This window comes from Ahaetulla prasina, chromosome 9 (genome assembly GCF_028640845.1).
Source record: "Ahaetulla prasina isolate Xishuangbanna chromosome 9, ASM2864084v1, whole genome shotgun sequence".
NCBI lineage: Eukaryota > Metazoa > Chordata > Lepidosauria > Squamata > Colubridae > Ahaetulla > Ahaetulla prasina.
This window is the reverse complement of record NC_080547.1, coordinates 20,542,810-20,570,391: the sequence shown is the minus strand read 5'-3', so window position 1 is coordinate 20,570,391 and position 27,582 is coordinate 20,542,810. Positions and strand designations below refer to the sequence as shown.

The following is a 27,582-nucleotide window of genomic DNA, read 5'->3' as shown; positions in this document are numbered from 1 at the left end:
GACAAATGTAAACAAGGCATGTCTTTGCAATATTTTAATTTTGAATACAATCAGAAATAAGGCTACAGTATATAAAAACTCTCCAGAAGAATGATGTGCCAGCATCAGCAATCAAAACAAAATCTCTTCCCCGCCCTATTAAGTCTTCAGTGTGGGAGAGGTTGCGATTTTGAATTTCTTAAAAAACACAGATAACGCTACATCTCTAAGCTACCTCAGCTGAGTTTGGTTTTCTTTCACTTCTTTTTTTTTTCTCCTAAAAAGCACCTGCTTTTTCTCCTTTATAAACAAAAAACAAAACAAAAACATTTTGCTTTTAAGGCATTTTTTTGTTTCACTTCTATAAAATATAAATTATATGAAAATACAAGTTGGAAAATAGTTGAAGAGCATAATATAACAATCTTTTCTTCTTTTCCTAAACTTATCAGCTTAAAAAAAAACCAGATATAAAACATTGACAAAAAAAAAAGGAACACAATATTTTTTTTTTAAAAAAAAAAGTTCACTGAGGCAGTTAATTCCTGGAGATATTTCTGTCATAATAGATATGCATACATCAGGCATCATTTACTTCAGACATCTTTGGAATGGCGACGCTAGTTCATTCCATCTATAGAGACCCCGTCAGAAACGTAACTGAAAAAAAATCACATGGCAGTTCTGCAGTAACTGTAATCTATGCTGAATTGGCTTTTTGTACAAGTCTTTCACACATTCTGTGGTTAAGCAGACACCCTTGTTGTTGTTTTAAAAGTAAGCCAAACAGGTAATGTGTGAATGAGGCCTGAGCTCCTTTTGACAAGAGCTTTCAATTGTCAATAACCATTAACTTTACACCTTCCTTCCTTATCTAGTTCACGGAGCTGAGTGAAGTATCTCTGCTAGTGCAAGGAGAACACACACTTTTTTTAAAAAAAATGATACTGCCTGTCTGTCACTGCAATTGAAAGGTAGATGGCAGATAGTTAGGTACAAACACTGATAAGGGATGAACACTACCAGGGCTGTCATGCAGCGTGGCTGGCTCTCCATTGCCCTTCAAGATCCCTGAGAATATATCTGTTGTGAAAACTGGACAGACTGAATCGGATTTTGAATCAGATTCAAAATGTTGGGAAGATCGCCAGAAAGTTGTAGGTGCAAAAAATTTTTCCAGTCAACACTAAGTAGACCAAGCAACATGGACCAAGAGTTGAGGAAAGGCCATTCAAAATGGATGCCGGAAGAATCAATAGCTCCAAACCATAAAGCCCAGAAGAAGCCAATGGCAAAACCAGCTTTGCAAACAAGATAACACAATGGAGTTGTTTGTGAGCTACACAATCCAAATTGGCTTGGAGTTGATTTTTATCTTTATGAAGTTACCAGAAATCTAAATAACACCAATGACCACCTAAATCCTTACTGGTTCTGAAAGATAATCCTTGTAGGAAGCTCTCAGTGGACCGATATCATCTCCAAGTCTGCTTTTAACTGGAAACACTCAACTTTCTGGAATATTTTGTGCCATCTACTTAGGAATGATGACTCGACTCTAATTAACAGCCACTGACTTTCCTGTTAAACTCCCCATCACAAATACTAGGCAAATGATTGAATAAAAAAGTACAATATTTTTTTTTAATCTTTAATGAATGTGTAGAGTTTGATAGAATATAAAACAGGGCTATCAGAAGGTTAAAAATCAACCAGTTCTAAACCATAAAGACTTTCCCAAATATACTTGAGTAGAGATGCTCTGCTTCATGTCAAAAACACAAGTATTTGCTGATGCTTAATCCAAAAAGATATAAACCCAACAATACAAAAATAGTCTTATCTTCAGTTGATCTAAACCAGTGGTGGGTTTCTACCGCTTCGCCCTGGTTCGGGTGAATTGGTAGTGGCGGTGGCGGAAGGCTCCGCCCACCCGCCCAGATGTCATCACGGATGCTCTGCACATGGGCAGAAGCGCCGTGCACACTCACAGTTCTGAACCTTTAGCGAAGGTAAGTGGAACCCAGTACTGGTTTAAACCATCCTTCCTGATCAAATGTGTTAAAGTCCTACAGATTTCTACACAAATGGAAGACACAACTTGGAGAAAGCTACTCTGAATTAATGTCCTAAAACTTCAGTATTATACACATTTTCCCTGGCCAAATTCCCTTTCAAGTTGGCAGGGTTTACTCCTGAATCAACAAGTAAAGGATTGCATTGTAGGAATGCTAAGAAGTATCACTATGACTTTTGTTTCATTTTTTCTTATAAATACTTGACTGAATTTTTTTAAAAAATGAGAATAGATCCCCAGAAAAAAATCTTGACCATTGTATATTTTGCTACCATTAATATTGCTTCAAGATATTTGTTGTGAGTATCCATTTTTTTGCACAATGCATTCAGAACTCTAAAACAAACGTAAGAATTGAACTCTAGTTGTTAAATTTTCTAAAACAATTTAGTCCATGTATGGTGCTGGAACCATAATTACTGGAACTGCAAGTAATATGGCCAATTAATGGAATTCTGAAACTTAAAATTTCAGTACATCTGGGTCTATCGGCCTGAAAAAAAGGTTGCTTCTGTTACATGATTTTTTTAACGCATAATTCAAAGGATACAGCCATTTGAATAGCATGTCAAATGAATTTGCTGTTCTAAATTAATTTAAAATACAACAATGGAATTACTCCAAAACAGTCAATGTCTTATGTTGATTGTCTATTTTCAGAGGGTGATAACTCTGTGATACAGTGACTTCACTTACAACAGAAGTTGTTTTCTACATATACACACTAATATCTTAGAGTCTAGTCTTTATCTCTTGGTTTAGGGCTAAATCCCCCAAATACCATAAATGACAACAAGGAAATAAAAGATGCCAGGTTTTAGGAATACCATTCTTTCCCACATCCACTAATCCTTCTTTCTCCTTTTCTACTCATATCCTCATTTCACTCCACTGGAATCAAATCTAACTGAGCCCTTGGTCCAGATTTCATTTCTTTCGTTGCAAGAATGACAGCTATCAGTGTTCCTGGCTCAAAATCTTCTTTTCATATCTTTTCCAGAAATTCCACGCTTATCTTCCTCTAAACCATACCAAGAATGTTCAGCCAGTCCTAAGTTTATGGGCGTTATCCCACTGCTCACAACCTAGCTATCTACACAGACTTTGGATACTTGAGGTAATCAATACCAGAAGACTGAGAATGGTGGAATTATCAAGAGTTTGGGGGGGGGAGGGGTTGTTTTTGTTTTGAGCATTTGCAGATCTGGATGGAGCTACTGATAATTAACAATATTCTCAACACCTTTAACAATTCTATAACAAGCAGTACAAGGCATAAAAAAAGAGGCAGCCCAGATAGACCTTAACAAGTGATCCAAGCAAGCAAGCCTATCACTGCTAATCTTCCTAACTCCACATCATGTCCTCTCTACTGGTAGTCTTTGAGATAAGGTGAAAATACATTCAGGAATGCTGATGAATGACAGTCCTTGAGGAAACTGCAAAAGCCTTTATGGTACATTCATGACTTCAAACAGCCTCACTCTATGATTGCCTGGTTAACATAAAATCATATCAGAAAGAAGGCCTGGGCAGCCCAGTTGTTTTTTGTTTGAGCAAGGTTCTTTGGGTCATGGAGGCCGCACAATTCTCTGAGTTTGGCGGTAATTCTTTTTTGGAGCATTTTGGGTTGTTTTGAACCTTTTAGTCAGTCAAGAGGTTCCTATATCTCAGTAACCTATTTCCAGAACCCTCTTCCAGCTGCTAGAAATTTTTTTTTTGCAAGGACTCAAAGCATTTGCCAAAAGAAGCAATGTGTCTTTTTTATTTGACTTCTATTTTTGCGTGTGTGTCTTTTAATGACCCCGTTTTCCCTTACATTGGGGTGGGGTTGAGACAACTGAATGGAGCTGATTGTTTACCGGCTGGATGCCCTTCCTGTCGCCAATGCAGAGTTCACAGCAATTACTCACTGCTCTTTCATTTGACTTCTATGAAAAGGTGAAATATGCTCCTGCAGGAATCAATTCTGAAAGGACATTTTACATGAATCTTCACTGCAGCAAAGTCTATTCCCAGCTCTACAGGTAGTCCTCGACTTACAACCGTAATTGGGATCAATGCAATGCAATGTTAAGTGAGCTGCATCCAATCTGATGACCTTTTTGCAACGGTTATTCAGTAAATCGTTCCAGTTGTTAAGTGAAACACGTGGTCATTAAGCAAATCCAGCTTTCCCCATTTGACTTTGCTTCTTGGAAGTCAGCTGGGAAAGTTGCCAATGGCGATCACATGACACTGGGAGGCTACAACTGTTGTAAATATATGCAGGAAGCCAAGTGCTTGAAGTGTGATCATGACCTTGTGGATGCTGCAATGGTCATAAGTGCGAGGATCAGTCATAAGTCACGTTTTCAGTGATGTTGTAACTTCAAACGGTCACTAAATGAATGGTTACAAGTCAAGGACTACCTGTACTAGAAAGCATTTATCTGTGATGGAAAATCTGCAACCCTCCACGTCAGTGGTGGGATTCAAGTAATTTAACAACCGGTTCTCTGCCCTAATGATTTCTTCCAACAACCAGTGTGCCAAACTGCTCAGAAAGTTAACAACCGGTTCTCCCAAAGTGGTGCGAACTGGCTGAATCCCACCACTGCTCCACGTGGATTGAATTATAACTGTCCACATTGCTAAGGAACATGGCTGCTTGGGATGTAATTGGATGTGTAGCTTGACTACAAGTTTCACTTCCCCATTCTATAGCTCAGAGATTCCTGACCTGTTTCAGTCTGAAGGACACACTCGGTAGCAAGTTAGAAAGGGCTGCCCCAAAGAAGTGGGGGTCAATCTATTCTCCAAAGCACCTGAGGGTAGAACAAGAAGCAATGGGTGGAAACTAATCAAGGAGAGAAGCAACCTAGAACTAAGGAGAAATTTCCTGGCAGTGAGAACAATTAAACAGCTTGCCTCCAGAAGTTGTGGATGCTCCAACACCGGAGGCTTTTAAAAAGAGATTGGACAAACATTTGTCTGAAATGCTCCTCCTGCTTAAGCAGGGGGAATGACCAGAAGAACTCCAAAGTTCCTTCCAGCTCTATTATTCTGTTAAATTGTGTGCAAGGAGCCTGTTTTAAGAAGGCGATAGTACCAATATCAAGAAACAGATGGTATCAGTAGAAAAACTAAAATTTATTTCATGTGGACTTTTACATTAAAATTAATTTAAATACTTTTAAGACAATGGCTCTTTTGTTCGACCCTTTCTGTCACATTTTGTTCGACCCCTTCTGTCATATTAAACAGAAATAAATTTAGTCACAATCTTAGAGACGCTTTGAAGGGGGACAAGATTTGGGGGACAAACTGATACTGGGGACCCTGGTTGTGGCTCACTGCTACAAAAGCTTTATTTGAAAGGGATCTAACTGCACTTCCCTGATTATGAAAAAGCTAAATAGAATCAGTCCCATCCAGGACTTTGATGGGAGAACTTCTGGAACAGCCAAAGCTGTAGGCTAGTCTGAAAAGCTGAAAACACCCACACAAAGACACATATCCTGGAAAATAAAGCAAACCACTTTCATATCGTTGCCAAGAAAACAACGTGAATTTGTTCATGAAATCGCTTGAGATGCAAATTAAACTCAAAACAGACTACCTTTTTATCGTATCAGGTAGCAATGCCTTTGAAAAACAGAATGAATCTGATCTATCAGGGACAATTTCAATTAGAGGAATGGGTCTTCCTAAAATATAGTGAATTCGTTTGTTTTTCTTAACAACTTTATTTGTTCCTATTTTTTGCACTCTTACCCCTATGATGAAATGAAAAGAAGGACTAGGGGAGATGTGATAGCAGTGTTCCAATATCTCAGGGGCTGCCACAAAGAAGAGGGAGTCAAGCTATTCTCAAAAGCACCTGAAGGCAGGACAAGAAGCAATGGGTGGAAAGTAATCAAGGAAAAAAGCAACTTAGAACTAAGGATAAATTTCCTGACAGTGAGAACAATTAACCAGTGGAACAACTTGCCTCCAGAAGTTGTGAATGCTCCAGCACTGGAAGTTTTTACAAAGAGATTGGATAACTATTTGTCTGAAGTGGTGTAGGATTTCTTGCCTAAGCAGGGGGTTGGACTAGAAGACCTCCAAGGTCTCTTCCAACTCTGTTATTCTATTCTATTCCTACAGGTTATGTAGCAGGGTCTCAGACCTGCTCTATGTCAAATTTCGCTGACATTTCAAGCAACTCAAAGTTATCCCACTTTCAACTTTGCATGACTGAAATGATTCATTTCTATTAGTTTGGGGTGTTTTTTTGAGGGGGAAGGGGGAGTGAAGATCATATTACTGTTCTCTGGTTTGCAAATGTTGGCTCTCCACGTTTGTTCTTTTGCAGAGTATTTGATGCATTATATTTCATCAGCGTACAACAACACAAATGATTAATGTGACCCAAAAGCTGTGAGACTGATACAGCCATTGGTCTCACAAAGCGCGTATACAGATGTAGACATGGCTGTACTCAGGGGAGTGAAGACTTAGGATCCAGACCTCTAAAAATATGAGTTTTTGTAAAGGCTTTTTGATTGCTTTACAAATGAGTCAAGGAATAGAGTTATATTTTTAAATCAGCGGATGATTTGAGACAGGGCAGAAAGAGGGGATACAAATTCATAGAATATCCAAATATTCTATGACCCTCTCTACCATAAAATATATTCTAATACACAGTGAAGAAAGGGGGAAAAAATAATCCATTGAACTTCAACCTTTCCTCCTCTTGAAAGATATTCAAAGCAAACAAACAGCAGAAGCTAGCAGGGAAAGCTAGCATCTATGAATAGCATCTTTTCAAATATTTTAAAGATGCATTTTAAAATATGGGTTGTTTTTCTTTTTGAGATAGTAGATATTTAGGACTCAGGTATTTGAGGGGATAACAATCAGCTTTTGCATTCTTTCCTTGTATCCAAGTCAGGATGATGGAACTGTAGAGTTGGAACCCATCTTAAAACTGCACCTACTGGTTAACACCAAGCCTAATTAATTTTGGACAACACATAGCATGAAGAAAATGAGCACATATATTGTAACTTGGCAACGCGCTTGGTGGCCCTGATTTATTTGATATCCATTCAATGAAAACAAAAGTATCTGCCAAATTAGATAAGACCCCTAACGCCTTCACTACCTACTCTTTAATTCTCATCCTTATGCTTGTAGACAGACTGATTGTCAGAGTTCCAGAAAAACCCCTCGCCAATTAAAAACTCCGAAGCATGCATCTTTCAAAGTTCTTGTACTAGGATAGGTAAACTGGCACATCTGGGAAAATCCGAATCTGTGGGATCAGGGTTTTCCCTCAGTAAATCAAAAACCCCAAAACCACCCCCTGACTCCTCTGCCGATCACATGCTCCAATCGCCAACCGTCCCATCTCGAGACAGCACTTTGGCCACTCCTTCTCTAGATGGAGGATCGGACTGACCTTGACTGGCAGGTAGAATGTTATTATGTCTAAAGGCAACCCCTCTATTAAATCCCCTCCTCCTACTTTCCCACACATGAGAAAGTGGCAGCACGGAAGCTTCCGGCCAAGTATGGCTTCCAAAGCTGACACTGATCAGAAGGCAGAAGCCCATTTATGAAACAAATGAAGTAAATGAAATAAAACATATGAAGAATGGTTGCAAAGATACTACTGACTCCATCCTAAATGCCTTGGTAAGGTCACACTTGGAATACTGCATTCAGTTTTGGTCGCCATGATGTAAAAAAGACTCTAGAAAGACTGCAGAGAAGAGCAACAAAGATGATTAGGGACTGGAGGCTAAAACATATGAAGAATAGTTGCAGGAATTAGGCATGTCTGGTTTAATGAAAATAAGGACTAGGGGAGACATGATAGAAGTGCTCCAATATCTCAGGGGTTGCCACAAAGAAGAGGGAGTCAAGCTATTCTCCAATGCACCTGAGGGTAGAACAAGAAGCAATGGGTGGAAACTGATCAAGGAGAGAAGCAACTTAGAACTAAGGAGAAATTTCCTGACCGTTAGAACAATTAATCAGTGGAACAACTTGCCTGCAGAAGTTGTAAATGCTCCAACACTGGAAATTTTTAAGAAAATGTTGGATAACCATGTGTCTGAAATGGTGTAGGGTTTCCTGCCTGGGCAGGGGGTTGGAGTAGAAGACCTCCAAGGTCCCTTCCAACTCTGTTATTATTATTATATATTTTGATGTGCCCGGATTACCTAAAGAAGTGGTTCCCAACTTTTTTTTGACCATGCCCCACCTAAGCATCTCTAAAATGCCCCCTGCCCACCCCCCACCCCCCGGTGACATATAATTCTTACTATTCAAAAAGTGAACTCCTACTCATGCGGAGTTAAAGGCCATTAACTTGGTTTAAACAAGGTTCCAATTGCCCCCATTAAGAATCAGATTTCCCCCCTGTGAGACCCTGGGTCCCACGTTGGGAACCCATGATTTAAAAAGAGCTGCGGAATACCTAGAGATTATTGAACCTTTCCTTATAAAACACTCCGGTTGGCAGATTGTTATCCAAAACGATTGACTCTAATCTGATTCTAATTGTAAACCTGATCCGATTCAGCTTCATTCAGAAAATCGCACTGAATATGGGCGGGGAGGGTTTCCAGCTCAATCCGAAAACCGGATTGAGTGATTTGGTCCTATTACAAGGCACTAATGAAACATTCATCACAACTGATACCTGTGAAAAGAAGCAGAAACAAGCCGTAACAGATGGACAATTGAGTTGTCCCCTCAACAAGAGAATCCACCATTCAACTTTGCAAACAATGGAATAATTGTAGAAAGAGAGCCATGTTAAGTTTATGGTAGGCAAAAATCAGACAGAGTAGGTAGCATTTTTCTAGATGGACGCAATAAAAAGCATAAATCTTTGAATAAAATCTATTAGCCTGAAAAAAGATGCTACCTGATCAGTGGAACAAGACTGTTCTTTAAAGTATCCTTGATAAGCATGTCCTCATAACACGCAGACAAAAACCAAAGTAAAATCTCGGTACGAAACTGACATGATTGAAAATGCACAAGCAGAGGCACAGATCTATTGAGAGACCTATTAAGAGAATAAAGTGCAGGAAATCTAGGATTCAAGCAAAACATCCATTCATCTAGAGTTCCCCATTCTTAGCCTATACTTGTATCTTGGTTATCTACTGGTCTATTCCGTCTGCTCATTTCTAGTGGAGTTCTACGTAGACATATTTCATTTTTCCTCAATGGCAATAAAAATCCGCAGTTGGCAAAACAAACAAACACATATTTTTTTTTTTGCAATACTGAAACCATTTTAGAGCTTAAGACTATTTAAAAAAAAATACTGGCACAAAATTTAATAAAATACAATTTCTTTTCAACGTTTTCTTTAAAAAAAAAGAAAAAAAGAGGTGGTTGGTGTTTTTTTTTTGTCCCGTCTCCCCTGACAAACAGAAGAACAGAGACCTGTCTTATGAAATGCAAAAATTATCTGAGATCACAGTACTTGATTATTCAGATATATTTTCCCCTGTAAAACAGGATTAAAACAGGATTAAGACTGTTCTCCATCAGTTAAAGACAACACTGTCTTACAAACACACCGATTGTCAGTTTTTAAAACCGGGAAGAAAGGGGGATGATTTGGATTCATTAAATAGATGTAACAAAACGATGGACATTTTCCTGACTTCTAAAATCCCAGCTGCAAACACAACTCCAAGAAGATGAGAATTGGAAACTTAGTTCTTCCTCCTCCCAGCCAACCTAGGTCACAGTTTCATTCAAAAGCTTAAAATCCTACCCCTTTCTTAAGTACGGCCAATGAAAAATTATGCTTTTTTTTTCTTTCTTTTCTTTTCTTTTTTTTTTTTAAGGAAAATAACGATTGGGGGTAAGAAAGAAATAAAAGTCCTTTATGTTCTGCAGATTGTTCAATTTTGGTAAAATGGATCCATTCACTCGTCAGCATCTGGCTTCACATCCAACATGGCATGGAGCTCTTCCGGAGTGTAACCCAGCAAACTTTGCAGATCGCATACGAAACGATACACGTAACGTTTTCCTGCGGTCTTGTGGATGATGTTCTTGTCGTAGTAGTAACGCAATCCGCGGCTCAGCTTCTCATAGTTCATTTTTGGCTTGTTTTTCCTCTTGCCCCATCTCCTTGCCACCTGGAGAATGGGAACCCATAAAATGTAGTTCATGAAATGGTCAAGCACTATGGAAATCAGGAGATTCAGCAGTTCACATGAGTATTGAAAAGTATTGCATGTTGAAGCTCTCTATAGAAATCTGAACTACTAGTGGTCCAGTGGTGGGTTTCAAAATTCTTACTACATGTTCTGTGGATTTGGCTTGGTGGGCATGGCATGGCTTGGTGGGCATGGCTTGGTAGGCGTGGCAGGGGAAGGTTACTGCAAAATCCCCATTTCCTCCCAATCAGCTGGGGCTCAGGAGGCAGAGAATAGATGGGGGTGGGGCCAGTCAGAATTTTTACTACAGGTTCTCTGAACTACTCAAAATTTCTGCTACCGGTTCTCCAGAACTGGTCAGAACCTGCTGAAACCCACCTCTGTAGCCGTCAATGGAAACGAGCAGAAGTTAAGAATAAAAAGGAATTCAAGGTAGATTGGAGTTCGATTTCTTGTGGGCGTGAAGGGACGCATGACTGATGACACATTTTACCCCTCCCCCTCAGGCTCAACCTAGTCATCGCCTATAAAAATTCCTTAATAAAAATTAAGAACTTGACACCAGAAAAATTAGCCATAATTAGTAAGGGTATTACAAGTTTACGTTGAAAATGTGAGCAACACAAAAGTGCCATTTTAATATGCCTGGCGGACTAGTAGAATAGGCAGAGCATTTTGGGTTCAAATACATACACGGATACAATAATTTTTAAAAACTAAGATTTTGCTCAAAGCAGGAATTTGCTTATTGGGATTAATGGATAGATAATTAGAAAAGAGCCACAGATGATTGTTTTTATATATGATCCCTGTGATGAGACTATTATATACATAAAAATGGAAAGACTCTGATATACCCATAAGGGAGGAATGATTGGTGAAGATGGAAGAGTTGTGGTCCACCAGCAGCCTGTGGAGCTGGCAGCGGAGTTGGACAGTGAGGAGGCTGGGGAGGAACATGGGCCAGTCCTGGAGTCTGGAGAAGGCCCAGATTTGGGCTCTGCGTTGGAGGCAGAGATGGGGCCAGGGCCATCTGGGAGTGATGCGCGGACTCCGGAGCCTCCAGAGGTGGATAGCAGAGAGGCAGAGGAAGAGGGGGAGCCTGTTCCTAGTGTATGCATGTGCAGAGCTGCCAGAAGGTAAGAGCAGCTAAAGCAAAAGGGACGACTCGAGAGTAAGGCCAGGAGATGATTGGCCCCTCCCATAAGGCTTAAAAGAGAAACAAAGGCACTTGGGGCCTTTAGCAGGAAAGCAACGTTGCTAACTCTGTTTCCAGTCGGTGTCTCTTGTTTGTTTCTGAACTTCATGGGGCTTTGTGAAGTAAGGCCTTTGGCAGGGTGTCAAAGAAGATAAAGTTTGGAAGGACTTATTCCAAACTAATTGCAACTAATTGGGACTCAGCTGGGAATGAATGTAATTTTCAGCTATTACAATAAAATAGGTTTTTGGGGGGACTAATTGTGTCTTGTAATGACTCAGGATGCCTAGGTCATAACAGGAACCAGCAGAAGTGGCAAAATTAACAGGTTTGCCTAAAGAAAGTTCAACAATTACATTTGTTAAGGTTTGGAAACCCTTTATGGACTTTTTGCTGAAAAGGGAGGCAAAAATAAATTTGTGATTTATGGGTTTGATGAGTAGAAATGGTAGCTTATGGAAGAAAGAAATTACAGTGGCATCTCAGTACTTGATTGCTTCAAAACTCTCAAATTTGGTACTTGATACATTTGGAATGATAATGTTGTCCCAGTACTTGGCCTTTGTTTAGTACTCAACACGTTGCTATAGGAAGTGGGGGAAAGGTGTGGGAAACAGACAGGAAATCAGCCATGCTGGGAAGGTTGCTACAAAAGGAGGGGGACAGCCGCAGAGGGCGGATAGGAAGTTGGCCATGCTGGGAAGGCCACTGACGAAGGAAAAAGGACAGATAGAAATTGTTTCCTGGCTGAAACAAAGGGTCATATGGTAAGTTACGGTAACCTTTGAGAGGGAAGGTAAAATATAAATGTATCTATAAATACTGTCAAAAAGATTGCTTTATAATTTCTTTCTTTCTTTTCTCTCTCCCTCCCTCCGTCCTTTCCTTTCCTTTCCTTTCCTTTCCTTTCCTTTCCTTCCCTTCCCTTCCCTTCCCTTCCCTTCCCTTCCTTTCCCTTCCCTTCCTTTCTCCTCTCCTCTCCTCTCCTCTCCTCTTCCTTATTTTGTTTCTTTTTAAATATTTGCACTTTATCTTGTTAAAATGCATTCAATTAACAAATATATTTTTTTAAAAAAAATAAGAATTTGATTTAGGGCTTCCACATGTGCAGTCCAGATTAAACTTATACTTACCTCATCAGGATCAGAAAGTTTAAATTCCCAGCCATCACCTGTCCAGCTAATGAATGACTGGCAGGACTTGTCTGTCAGAAGTTCCAGCAAGAATTGCCATAACTGAATAGGTCCACTACCTAAGATGACAGAGGAACAGGGAGAGAAAACAGATAAGTATCCTAGGAATGAAACCCATAAGGGAAATGTTGTCCCCAGGAACAAATTAGAAACGAGGAAACCACATTCAGGTTAGAGCTGTTTCACTGTTTATTTATTTAGCATGTCTTTTACTCTCCTTCCCTGAAATCAAACTGGGGAAGTGAAGGCAAAATGTTATTATTAAAATCCAAGAATAACACTGCAATAAATTAGAAAGAGTTAGTATTCAAACATGTGCTCTAAACTGGTAGGCTAGAAAGGTGGGAGGGGAAACCATTCACACAAGAAAGACCTTGGTAAAGTTGTATCTTCATTAGAAGCCTGAAAGACAGGATGATAGAAGCTAAGCAGGGATGCTATTCAGCAAGTTCCGACAGGTTCGGGAGAACCGGTAGTGGAAATTTTGAGTAGTTTGGAGAACCAGCAAATACCACCTCTGGCTGGCCTCAGAGTGGGGTGGGAATGGAGACTTTGCAATATCCTTCCCCCTGGAATGGGGAGGGAATGGAGATTCTGCAGTATCCTTCCCCTGATACGCCCACCAAGCCACACCACGCCTGCCAAGCCACGCCCACAAAACCAGTAGTAAAAAAAATCCACCACTGATGCTATGGCTATGGCTTATCTTCCAATGGGCTCCTTGTGTCATCAGATATCCAAGTAAAGAGGTTCTCTGAAGTTCCTTGGAGACCTGCTTTTCTCCAAACAAGGCCCACCTTGCAAGGTGCCTTCATGGCTTGGGATCAGGTTATCTGAGGGACCATCTTCTTCCAGTTCTTTCTACTTGTTCAGTCTGGTCCAGCAAGATGGGCATCTGGTTCCCATCAGTCAAGGAATGTCAAGGACCAGGAGATGCCCTTTCTTGCCATAACACTTGCTTCTCGAATACCCTTCCGCCTGAGATTATGATGACCCAGACCATGTTGGCCTTTCAGAAGGTCTTAAAGACCTGGCTATGTGACCGGGCGTGGGAACCCAAGTGCATGAAAATCCCAGTTTCCTAGATATGATGAAACTGTAGAATACTTGTATTCTTGACTGCTGTTTGTATTTAGTTTCTTACTGTGTCCTGTTTTAACTGTTTTTTTATATGATTGTTCGCCACCCAGAATCATGGGTTTGAGATGAGTGGCTATACAAATTGAATCAATCAAACAAACGAACATCAATAGCAGAACCTATTCTTTTTTTTAAAAAAAAACCCCACATATTTATATATTTTCTTTTTACATACAATAAATGCTTAGCGAGCAGCATACTGTCTGAATCAGTTTGCTTACATAGTAATGCTTTTTAGGTTCCTAATTTCTACCTCTATTATCCAACCATTGATAGAACAAGTCCCAAATTTGAAAATACTCTGAGTCTTCTTTTTCTTTTATCTTCAGTGTTAATCTATCCATTTCTGCATATTCTAATATTTTTTAAAAAATTATATCTTTTATCTATTATATCGTCTTCTGTAGGTGTTTCCTCGTTTTTCCAGTATTGTGCAAATACAATTCTTGATGCTGTCAAAATATGTAATATTAAATATACATTCCCTTTATCGTATTTCTCTGGTATGAGGCCTAACAATAATAGTGCTGGCTTATAATCTATATTCTGCCTTAACATTTTTTATAACCACATATATACTTATGTCCAGATTTTTTTTCTTCCTTTTGGGCACATCCACCACATGTGATAATATGTGCCCGGTATTTGATTACATTTCCAACATTTGGGATGCGGTGACTTAGTGGGTAAGACACTGAGCTTGTCGATCAAAAGGTTGGCAGTTCAGTGGTTCGAATCCCTAGTGCATTTCAAGGTTTTGGTTACCACCTTTAAAGCGCTCCATGGCTTGGGACCTGGGTACTTACGGGACCGCCTGCTGTTACCTCATGCCTCCCACCGACCCATACGCTCGCACAGAGAGGGCCTTCTCAGGGTGCCGTCTGCCAGACAATGTCGGCTGGCGGTCCCCAGGGGAAGATCCTTCTCTGTGGGGGCCCCTACTCTTTGGAATGAACTTCCCCCTGGTTTACGTCAAATACCTGACTTTCGGACTTTTCGCCACGAACTGAAAACATATCTGTTTGTTCGTGCGGGGCTTTCTTAAATTGTCTAGTTTTAAATTTTAAATTTCTTTTTAGTTTTAACTTGGGGTCTTTTAGATTTTTAACTATTTTAATTTCGGCCACACTGTATAATAAGTTTTTTAATTTATTTTAACTGTACATTGTTTCCCTGAGTCCTTCGGGAGAAGGGCGGTTTATAAATCTAATAAAATAATAAATAAATAATAATAAATAAATAATAGTGCTGCGTAACGGGGTGAGCTCTTGTTACTTGTTCCAGCTTCTGCCAACCTAGCAGTTTGAAAGCACATAAAAAATGCAAGTAGAAAAATAGAGACCACCTTTGGTGGAAAGGTAACAGCGCTCCAAGCGCCTTTGGCATTGAGTCATGCTGGCCACATGACCAAGGAGATATCTTCAGACAGCGCTGGCTCTTCGGCTTTGAAACAGAGATGAGCACCGCCCCCTAGAGTCGGGAATGACTAGCACGTATGTGCGAGGGGAACTTTTACCTTTACCTACCAACATTTGGCGGACATGTTTGTAAACATTTTTGCTAACCTCACCGGTAATAACAGAACCTATTCTGACAAGTTGAGGAGACTGTCCACATCTCTCATAAGATAGTCCAAATTTTGACCCTTGTCCTAACTTGTCTCACAGCTAACAGCTCACTTATTTTAACTCCACTATAATGGGTTCCTGAGAGCTGCCACAAGGCTTGTGATAATATCCCTGTGCTGTACATGCCCAGTAGGTTCACAGGATGTCTTACAAACTTGTGCCTCAATGAAAGAGTAGGATCCTGCTGGAATTGCAGCTGCCAAATAGGAAAATCAATGGGATGTTTGTATGCCAGTTTAGAGTTTACGTCTTAGTTACCTAGACAGGATTTTGGCATCCGCTGCCCAGGGAGGAGCAGCTGTTCTCTCCCACCTGCCAAAAGACTCCTGACCAAAACCTGACCTCCATCAGGCTCCAGCCTCCGCAGTCTTGCCTGCTGCCTCTCCTGACCTTGACTTTTTGTTCCTGGCTGTGTTTACCAAGAAGTGATAAAAAGGAGGCAGGTATGAAAATTACTGGCCTCCTTCCAAGGCATGTTCATGCAGGAACAAACTGCACAATCTCACTGAGTTAACAGGGGAAACAAAAAACCCAAACAAACTTGGAGCCAGTTGGTGGCTATTAATATAAGGAGAGCCAGCCCTGATATTGTTGGTGGAAGGAGACGAATCTCCCTATTAAATCACTTAGTGCTTTAATAGTTCTCTTCTTCTTGGAAAAAAATCAGATTAGGCTCCAAGCAAGGGAAGTCTGGCAGGAGATACAATTCGTTTTTAGACTTTTTTTCCCCCATCTTCTTCACCTTCAATTTTGAAGAAACTAAAACCTTGAACTTTCTTCAGTGCCATTTTGGGATGATGCTAACAAAGATACTACTGACTCGATCCTAAATGCCTTGGTAAGGTCATACTTGGAATACTGCATTCAGTTTTGGTCGCCATGATGTAAAAAAGACTCTAGAAAGACTGCAGAGAAGAGCAACAAAGATGATTAGGGGACTGGCGGCTAAAACATATGAAGAATGGTTGCAGGAATTAGGCATGTCTGGTTTAATGAAAATAAGGACTAGGGGAGACATGATAGCAGTGTTCCAATATCTCAGGGGTTGCCACAAAGAAGAGGGAGTCGGGCTGTTCTCCAAAGCACCTGAGGGCAGGACAAGAAGCAATGGGTGGAAACTAATCAAGGAGACAAGCAACTTAGAACTAAGGAGAAATTTCCTGACAGTTAGAATAATTAATAAGTGGAACAACATGCCTCCAGAAGTTGCGAATGCTCCAACACTGGAAGTTTTTAAGAAGAGATTGGATAACCATTTGTCTGAATTGGTGTAGGGTTTCCTGCCTAAGCAGGGGACTGGACTAGAAGACCTCCAAGGTCCCTTCCAACTCTGTTATTCCAATTCTATTCTAAATAGGCAGAAGTTTACACAACAGGCTAACAAACAGTTTGCTAAAGAAGTCACGATGCACACTAAACCATCCTTTACGAATCATAGCAGTGGAGTTCATGCTAAATCAAAACCAAGAAACAGCTTACAAAACACAAATCCAGTTGTAGGTATGAGGGTATGGATATTTTATTATTATTATTGTTGCATGCAGCCCAGGGTCACATTCTATAAAATGGATGGTTGTGTAACTATGAGTTGTAAATTAAATAAATAAATACACTCAATTTGATTAGTTGTTGATAATAGGGAACTTGCCTTCTGGATGTTTATGATCCATTTCTTTTTCAGTCGTTCTTACATTTTTTTATTTAGAGGGCCTCCTAGAATTGTTTGGAGTTGGGCAGCCTCTGCATTGTTTTAAATAAATAATTACCAACAACAATTATTCCTTTAAATGAATTTTTTCCTCTCCCTATCTTCTTTTGCTCTTAGATTGAAAATATCGGTGTGAGCAGCATGAAAGTTCTAAAAACCAGAAAGTTTGTTATTGGCTGAAAAGAAGCTCTGTGAGCAAGATGGACAGTCTAGAAATTTGGTAAATAAATAAAAACGTGTTGACTTGTATTTTTTCTGATTTCCTCTAATATGCATGCAGAGGAACCTGCCTTTAGCCACTTACATGAATCATAACTGCCTACATTGGAAAAACTATCTTTAACAGATTAACAGAGATGGAAGGGATCTTGTAGGTCATCTAATCCAACCCACCCAAGCTGGAGAGCCTACACCATTTCTGACAAATGGCAGTCCAGTCTCTTCTTGAAAGCTTCCAATGATGAAGCTCCCACAACTTCTGAAGGCAACTTCTGTTCCATTGGTTGATTGCTCTCACTGTCAGAAAATTTCTCCTTGAATCTCTCCTTGATCAGTTTCCATCCATTGTTCCTTGTCTGGCCTTCAGGTGCTTAGGAGAATAGCTTGACCCCCTTCCTCTCTGTGGCAGCCCCTCAGAAATTGGAAGACTGCTATTATGTCTCCCCTGGTCCTTCTCTACACTAGACTAGCCATGCCCAGTTCCTGCAACCGTTCGTATGTTTTAGCCTTCAGTCCCCTAATAGAATAGAATAGAATAGAATTTTTATTGGCCAAGTGTGATTGGACACACAAGGAATTTGTCTTGGTGCATATGCTCTCAGTGTACATAAAAGAAAAGATACGTTCATCAAGGTACAACATTTACAACACAATTGATGATCAATATATCAATATAAATCATAAGGATTGCCAGCAACAAGTTATAGTCATACAGTCATAAGTGGAAAGAGATTGGTGATGGGAACTATGAAACGATTAATAGTAGTGCAGATTCAGTAAATAGTCTGACAGTGTTGAGGGACTTATTTGTTTAGCAGAGTGATGGCCTTCGGGAAAAAACTGTTCTTGTGTCTAGTTGTTCTGGTGTGCAGTGCTCTATAGCGTCGTTTTGAGGGTAGGAGTTGAAACAGTTTATGTCCAGGATGCGAGGGATCTGCAAATATTTTCACGGCCCTCTTCTTGATTCGTGCAGTATACAGGTCCTCAATGGAAGGCAAGTTGGTAGCAATTATTTTTTCTGCAGTTCTAATTATCCTCTGAAGTCTGTGTTTTTCTTGTTGGGTTGCAGAACCGAACCAGACAGTTATAGAGGTGCAGATGACAGACTCAATAATTCCTCTGTAGAACTGTACCAGCAGCTCCTTGGGCAGTTTGAGTTTACTGAGTTGGCGCAGAAAGAACATTCTTTGTTGTCCTTTTTTGATGATGTAATCATCTTGGTTGCTCTTCTTTGCACTTTTTCCAAGGTTGCATCTTAACACAGAGATCTATAACTCTCTTCAAAGCTGGTTTTGGTTTGATTTGAATTGCAGCCTAATTAAGTAAAGGTACTCCCATATCTTGAATGAGTTTCCCCTCCTGGCCCTTTAAAAAAGCTGAGCTACTACTTTTGGCAGACTCTGGGGTCCAACCCAGGCTTCAGAAGGGAAGTGCAAGTTGCTCACCTCTTCTTTAAATAGTCTTTTGGCAATACTTGGAATAGATCTGACATTTAAAACTCTCTCTTTTATACAACAGTGGTTTCCTCTCTAGGTGGTCAGATGTGATGCGCTGTTCCATTATTTTTCTACATTGTTCAGTGTCCCTGTTCAGACACTCAACACAATTATATTTAAGGAGAGGGTTAAATCTACTTTCCTTCCTTACCAGTTTGGAAGTGCATGCGGCCCTTCACTTGCACACAGGCACGTGTCCCATGCATGCGCACACCCTCTGCGCATGCGCAGAGGATACAAAACACATTACTTCCTAGTTAAAACCAGGAAGTAATGACAGCTGGGTGGGTGGGCAGAGCCTCGCATCGCGATTGCTACCGGTTCTCCGAACTACCAGCCCAGATCACTACCGGATCGCACAATCCGGTCCAGACTGGGAGCATTTCACCCCTGATTTAAGGTCAACTCCAATCATTCCTTTTCAATTTCAGTTTCCTTCTGCCGTGTTTACCAACATTTGGTGAAGCTGCTGCCCAAAAAGTATGTCTCTTGTTAGCATGGAAATATTCCCAGCTCTCCTGAGCTGGAATAAATTTACTCGTTTATTAAATTTACAGACATGGATCAAAAGAAGGAATGCGTAGAAATTCACAGACATTGAGGTAGCACAATAGTATCTGGCTTTTCATTCTCCTACATGGCTTAGATGGAAACTGTGCTGTATATCTTAACAATTAAGAAGAGGGGAGGAAATGAGAAATAACATAAGAGCACAAACGTGCCTACCGTTCCTGTCCTAATATTTCTTTCCCTGTATATGTATATATATATATATGTATATATATATATATATATATATATATATATATATATATATATATATATATATATATATATATATATATATATATATATATATATGCTTATACTTCCTTGTTTCTCCTCATATATATGTTCATATATTATATAATCTTTTTGTGTGATGCTTGTGTATATTGTTATGACAAAATAAAATAAATAAAATAAATAAAATAATAAATAAAATAAATAAAATAAATAAAACATGGGGAGGAAAACTACATAGCCAGAAACTAACAAATGGAGCACCTAAGAATGTGCGAGAATGCATAGATCATCTTGTCTAATGTCAAGCAGGAAAGACCAGGTCCACATATGAAAGTCCAATTAAATTTATTGCCACTCATACTCATCCCTAAGCACAACAATCTCCTCAACTAATAGTTAGGCAACTGCTTGGTGATAGATAAGGGTCAACAGGAATTCAAGGGAGTTGGACTTAGCTCGCTTGTGGCTATGTAGGAAATCTAGGCTGATTCCCCTTTTAACTCCACTTTTTAACTGCCATTCTTTCTCCTACACCCAGAGTTTCCTTAGCTCCGGCAACATAAAGGTAAAGGTAAAGGTTCCCCTCACACATAAGTGCTAGTCATTCCTGACTCTAGGGGGCGGTGCTAATCTCTGTTTCAAAGCCAAAGAGCCAGCGCTGTCCAAAGACATCTTCGTGGTCATGTGGCCGGCATGACTCAACGCCAAAGGCGCACGGAACACTGTTCCCTTCCCATCAAAGATGGTCCTTATTTTTTCTACTTGCATTTTTTATGTGCTTTCGAACTGCTAGGTTGGCAGAAGCTGGGACAAGTAACAGGAGCTCACCCCATTACGCGGCACTAGGGATTCGAACCGCTGAACTGCCAACCTTTCGATCTTAGCCACTGAGCTACTGCGTCCCTTCTGGCAACATAAATAGTGCTAATTTTCTGGAGTACACCTTGCCAAGCCTAGTGGAACCAGTTTCTACATGCTCCGGCACAGCTTGAAGTCTGTCTCCAAAGAGACAAGAGTTTGATAAAGCTCTCTGTTCCTTCAACCGTGTGCCTGATGAACCTAGAACAGAAGCCAAACTCTGATGGGATTATTGAACTTTAAATAGGACCACATCTGTCTCCTGCTCCACAGAAAAGAAACTCCCCAAAAAAGGCAAATGATGTACACAAATAGGACGACGTCACAGACCCAAAGCAGAAGGGGGAGAGAACATAAACATCACTGCATGAACCAGAATCATCCTGAGTTTCCTTTTTAAAAAGTTACCATATTTTTCGGAGTATAAGACGCATCTTAGTTTTTGGGGGGCAAAATAAGAAAAAAGCTGATTGGCAGGTGGATCGGCCTCCCGGAATACCCCCCCAATCAGCTGTTCCTAGAGGTGCATTTTAGCAACAGGTTCCTTGGTTGTGAGCTCTGTGCCTTGGTTTTTTTTTTTTCTGCCTCTGAAGCTCTATTTCAGAAAAAACTTTTTTCTGCCTCTGAAAGCCTCCAAAACAGAACTTCAGAAAAAAAGCCTCTGAAGCTCTGTTTGGGGGCTTCTTTTCTGAAGCTTCTTTCAACCTCTGAAACCTCTGTTTGAGAACCTGGGTGGGGCTACATTCAGAGTATAAGACACACCCAGATTTTCACCCTCTTTTTTTGGGGGAAAAAGGTGCGTCGTATAATCTAAAAACTACAGTAGTTTTGGGTTCCTCTGGTGATTTTAAAGCAAGAGGGCTATCGAGGAAAGTGTAGACATCGCAACACAAATGTTATGAGTAAGATTTAAAACTGGCGTGTGATTCCATCAATTGGATGCCCAGAAATTATTTAATCTACCTGAATTATGGCTATTTAACCTCTGCTTAAGTATCTACTGTCTACCATTAAGAGGCCAGACACTTCTTGTTGCATTAAAAGGTAAAGATTCCCTTCGCACATATGTTCCCGACTCTAGGGGGCAGTGCTCATCTCTGTTTCAAAGCCGAAGAGCCAGCGCTGTCCGAAGACATCTCCATGGTCATGTGGCTGGCATGACTAAATGCCGCGGTGGGATTCAAATAATTTAACAACTGGTTCTCTGCCCTAATGATTTCTTCCAACAACCAGTTCATCAAACTGCTCAGAAAGTTAACAACCGGTTCTCCCGAAGTGGTGCGAACTGGCTGAATCCCACCACTGACTAAACGCCAAAGGCGCACGGAACGCTGTTACCTTCCCACCAAAGATGGTCCCTATTTTTCTACTTGCATTTTTTACGTGCTTTCAGAACTGCTAGGTTGGCAGAAGCTGGGACAAGTCACGGGAGCTCGCCCGTTACGCGGCGCTAGGGATTGTTGCATTACATTTTATTTAAATAAGTCCGAGTGAAGTGGAAATGTATTCAGGATTTTCGTTGTTGACCAGCCAGACTAAACAAAAGTTGGTATCCGAGGTCTGTAAAGACCTCTCCTCTTGATTAATTTTTGTAGAGTCTGCAGTGTGCTTGCTAACTCAAAAGTGTCTTTGTGAGGCTTTATTTAGACATACGGATTCTATATATTATGAAACAGAGAAATCATCTGATGTTGGCATTCTGAACACAAATAACAATCTGCCTTTTGTGGTGTAACCTTTTGAAATTCAATCAAAAAAAAAAAAAGAGAGAGAGAGGCTCTTCTCAGCCCCAAACAGAATCTTCCACCAAGCCTGTTCAATTTGGGAATGGCTTGCAAGAAACCAACCCTTCCGCTCATCACAAGGAAGAGGAAGAGTGTTCCAGGGCTTCTTTCCCCAGCGTCTGCTGACCTTTGTACTATAGAAAAAGGGTGGACTAAGAATAGAGGCAGTCAGAGGTGGCTCACATGCTAAATGCAATTCACAATGAACGCCCTTGTCTCGCCTTCATCGTGGTGAAGGAAGCTCTTCAAGAAAGAGCCAATGGGGGATTGTTACACATTAGGAATCCTAGCCTAGCATCACCACGAAAATATGATACATCCAGTGGATTGTGAAGTGGTGACTACACTGGGAACCCTGTTTGAGGAAAGTCCCCTTTGGGAAGTTGAATACATAATCAGCGACATATTTGCAGTTTGGTCTGATTCTGCTGGCTATATGAGCACAACCGTATTTTCTCTCTGGTAAACCAGCAGCCTTATTGAGACTTTCTGGGGATAGATAGATAGATAGATAGATAGATAGATAGATAGATAGATAGATAGATAGATAGATAGATAGATAGATAGATTGATTGATTTCTGTTGTCACTTGATGGCAACTTTCTCCAACTTGTCATTTCCAGATGTGTTAGCCAAAAGAGTAAGATTGGTCAGGAATTCCAGAACTGAGTCCAAAACATCTGTGTATCTTTGTTCAGGCATTATTTGAACAAAGATCACTCTAAAACTGTAGTTCCCTGTCCCAAATCGTCTTAGAAGTTACACCTTTGACTAAAGGAAGAACATGCCTTGCCTCTACTGCCTTCTACTAGAGAAGGCATTGGTGCATTGAGCTGTGGGCTCAGTTGAGTGCTAGGAAAACCTCCTTAAAGGTTAAAGCAGTCCAACCTTGGAATCAAGAAGCAAAGGAGATGATAAGCTCCCCTTCGCTGCATGTGTTCAGGCAGAGACAGGAGAGCCATCTATCAAAGATTCTTTATCCTGGGCTCAAGAGATTAGAGTCAATGACATAAGCATCCCTTTGCTGTATGATGTTATGAATGTAGCAATACTGCTGGCTTTTGAGAAAAGGCAGTCATATGCAGGGTTTACCATGCACAAACTACTGAAGTTTACTAAATTCTGTTATTTTCTATCCATAATCTGTCAGAATCTTTCAGAGTCAAGATCAGGAAGGAGGAAAGAAGGAAGAAGAAGAAGAAAAGGAAGAAAAGGAAGAAGAAGAAGAAGAAGAAGAAGAACTGTTAGAGCACTAACAGCTTCTAATTCTATGGATTGTTTCCACACTTATTAAATTGCATGCTTATGGTTTTATTTAGATGTAGCATGTCGTAGTGCTTCTGAAAGTGGTCATTTGCAAAGCAGAGCAATTTTTATTGTTGTTGCTGCTGCTGTTGTCGTTTTAAAAGGCCAGAGCAGCACTTTTCTACATAACATGGTTTGTGGTTCCTATGTGACAAAATGCTAAGGAACAGTATTCCACATGAAACTGTCAGCAAAAGGGAAATGAATGAAGGGATCTGAAGCAACTATGCAGAAACATGACTAAGTAAATGATTAGCCTACCCAAACATACCTACATGTTAATAATTTATGGCCCATCAGCCACTGTCTGGAAAGGAAAAAAAAACCCTCCCTTAAAAAATCAGCCAAAGCTGATGAAATCATCCGGAGAAAGCCCTTCTCGTCCCAAATGAGTGGGCTGTTTGCGGATAAAGGCCCCTCTGAAATTTCCCATTCTTGTTCTGAAATTAACTTGGCTTTAAGAAAATCCTATGGAAGCCTCATCGGCTGGGGGGATGGAGTGTAAAGTAATATCTAGAGCAGGGGTGTCAAATTCAAGGCCCTTCAAGGGTGCTTAATTTGGCCCGCCTGGCTGCCCTGGAAACAGCAAAGGACCAGGCTGCAGTGCCTCTGTCAGCGAAAATGGAGCATTTTTGGCCGTGACGGCCCTCTGTCAGCAAAAATGGAGCCCAGGGAGGCCGTGCACATCCCACCTGCCCACGTCCCACCGTGCATGTCCCACCCGCCCACGTCCCGCCATTTTCATCTGCGATGGCCTCCTGTAACCCTCTGCCAGCAAAAACAGAGCCAGTGATGTCGAGCTGGCCACACCCACCCTGGCCATATGCCCCCCCCCCGAGGTCAAACACAACCCTGATGCGGCCCTCAATGTAATCAAGTTTGACACTCCTGTTCTAAACCTTGGCAACTTAGGGCTCGGGTACTTACGGGACCGCCTGCTGTTTCCACATGCCTCCCACCGACCCGTACGCTCTCACAGAGAGGGTCTTTTCAGGGTGCCGTCCGCCAAGCAGTGTCGGCTGGCGGCCCCCAGGGGAAGGTCCTTCTCTGTGGGAGCACCTACTCTCTGGAATGAACTTCCCCCCGGTTTACGCCAATTGTCTGACCTTCAGACCTTCCGCCGGGAACTGAAAACTTATTTATTTATACAAGCGGGACTGGCCTGATTTTTAAATTCTAAATTTTAAATTTTAAATTTTAATGGTAATTTTACTGGGTATTTTATATGGTCAATTGGACGGTTTTAATCTTGGCCTTTTATTGAATAAGTTTTTTAATTGTTATTTTAATATGTATATTAACTGTTTTAAATGAAGGCTGTACACCGCCCTGAGTCCTTCGGGAGAAGGGCGGTATAAAAGTTTAATTAATAAAATAAAATAATAAATAAATAAAACTTTAAGCCTGGAGGACTTCAACTCCCAGAATTGGCTGGGGAATTCTGGGCGCTGAAGTCCGTCAAGCTTAAAAGTTGCCAAGGTTGGCGACTCCTGTTCTAGAGAGTGCCTCTGAAGGGTCTCCTAGGTCTAGAGCACCTACATAGATGCTCAATGAGAGAAGGCTTCCTTGCAACCTTCTAGAAAATTACTTCAAACTGAACAGAATGGGAGAGAGAGAGAGAGAAGGGCACATCCCTCCCTTGGAATTTAATTATAGTCATTATGAAAGTGAGGTAAAGTAAAGGGATGTGAAATAAAAAGACAACACTAAAAATCAATACCACTATTTTGTTACACATTTGTCTCTTCAAAGGTTTTTCTGAACAATCGCAACACTGGCCAACCATGAATGCTAACAGCTAATTTTGTTCTCATTTGCAAATGTCTAGCAGGTGTCACTAGAGTAACTGAACCAAAACTGATCTACTTGTTGTACTTCTCTAACAGCCTAAAGACACTCTCACACTAGAACTTTTAAGAAGTACAATAGGCATGTGTGACATTTATGAATCCAAAGTTTTTGATTTTCCCTTGGATGATGCCATTCTGAATTAGTTTGATGGTTCCCAAAAGTACAATCCAAACCAAAACCGACTTGTGATATTCCAGATATAACTTCCAGATTAGGTTGGTCTTTGTCAGAGCAGGTCTTACCCCTGTTTGGTCTAATCTGCACAACATACAAAACCAATATGTGTTCATTTCCTTTTGGCTCAGTGTGTTGTATTTACCCAGCCCCTGTACTTGTTCAACCATTTTTTGCAGTTTAATACATTGGTTGAACCCTGCCATTGTGATTCACGCCATAAATTTGGGTTGCATAGTTGGCCAACCCAGGGCAATGAATCCATCTGGCAAGGATTCATACCAACGGGTACAGGTGGTCACTATGTTGCAGCTGGGATGAATTGTGAATTTGACCCATACATATTTGTTGTGGATCGGGCAATCTGATCAATCAGTAATCCTGCTGATGGGGGAAGGGGGAATCCAAAAATGTGGTATTTGAGAATGGGAACATTTGCTGATAGCAGTGAATTTTCATCACTTCTAATCCTTTATCCTTTCCAAACTACAAGGTAGCTCAGAAACAAGAGGTCTGGGGGCCTGTAAGAGATCTAGTTTGCCACCTTCCTGAGATATTTTTTAAATTATTATTTTTATTTTTATAATATTATTATAAATATTATTAATTAGCAGTTATTATGCTGCAGTTATTGTTACTGTCAATTTTGGAAATCACCTTTTCGTTGTGTAATCTGCAAGCTAGGAAAAACCTAGTTTGATCCAACAGGAATTTGGTTTGGATTTTGGTGGTGCCTTCTGTAATGGTTGAGTTTACATATTGTGCTATGTTATGCCTTGTTTAACCATAATTTGAGTAACCTCAATTGGCTGGCTTCAAGAAAGCCATAAATCATTATTTAATGATCAAACAAGTCATAAACCAACATTTACATATGCAGTGGCTAATTCCACACAACCCTACAGAATTCAATATCTTTCTTACCCTCTTGTACCTCTTGTTACCTATCTAGGTAGCACTGAATAAAGAACTATGGAAAAACATCTGCTTCTATAGATGGTCTAGAACAGGGGTCGGCAACCCTAAACACTCAAAGAGACACAAAGGTCCTAACCGGAAGCACCCATTCAATTCTGGAGCTGACCGGAAGTCCAGTTCCTCATCATAGCCTCCTCCCAGCGTAGCATCCTTTTTCCTCTACCTATCCTAAACAAAAGCCCTATCAATTGCGGAGCCAACTAGCAACAGGGAGCTGCAGCAGAGGGATGAAAGAGCCACATGGGGCTCCAGAGCTGCGAGTTGCTGACCCCTGGTCTAGAACTAATTTAACAAAAGACAGGTGTGTTAGGAAGGTGATGTTTCAAAGTCTGTCCAAGCCATCAACATATATAGTTGCTTGATGAAGAAGATCTGACAGACAAACTTTTATAAACTTTTTGATCAGCTCTTGTCATAAATATTTGGGTATGTGAAGTAAGATAGGGTGGGGAATACTGCAACACTTCTGCGTAGCCCTGACAATTTGCCAAAATCGGTTAAGATGTGGAGCATAGATAGCGGTGCTAGAGAAGGTTGCACCTTCGTTGCCAACTTGAGAAAACATCAAAAGCCAGATTGGGTTTCTACCAAAAGCATTACCTTCTCAGCAAAGTTGTTATCATCAGTGGGTTGTGCCTCACTGGAGATTACGAACCGCACAAATAATCTTGCTGTCAGTGAAACTATCAACAAAGTCAAATCTACAAGACTGTTGATCTGTTTTGCAATTTACTGCAGAGATAACCACAGTGGCATCTTAATGTCCCATAAAATGGAGGGCTTTCAATGATTAAGTCAGTATTTCTGAAGCCCGTTACATGATACCAAAGACTCCATCATTACATGATACCAAAAATTCCATTTTACAACATTTTTATGAGGAAAAACTGGCATTATAATATTCATTTCCACATTACAGTGAAAGACTATAAGAGAATTAAAGTTAAAAACACCACTTAGCTAAGGTCACCTCCTGAACTGATAGGCAAAGTAAACCCAAGAACTCTTAGCTTATAGATCTCACTTTTAATGAACTCTTTCAT

General features: G+C 40.5%; 1 protein-coding gene across 3 annotated transcripts in view; it reads right to left on the bottom strand.

Moving 5' to 3' along the window:
- Nucleotides 1-21: 21 nt before the first annotated feature.
- The window catches only part of ETS1 (ETS proto-oncogene 1, transcription factor), a 170,828-nt gene continuing 143,267 nt past the window's right edge, over nucleotides 22-27,582 (bottom strand). For all 3 annotated transcript variants that reach the window (XM_058194986.1, XM_058194988.1, XM_058194987.1), the window contains 2 exons: nucleotides 12,553-12,671; nucleotides 22-10,200 (listed from right to left, as the gene is read on the bottom strand). In XM_058194986.1, the coding sequence (XP_058050969.1) occupies nucleotides 9,985-10,200; nucleotides 12,553-12,671 (335 nt within the window). In that variant the 3' untranslated portion in view covers nucleotides 22-9,984. The remainder of the gene's footprint in view (nucleotides 10,201-12,552; nucleotides 12,672-27,582) is intronic.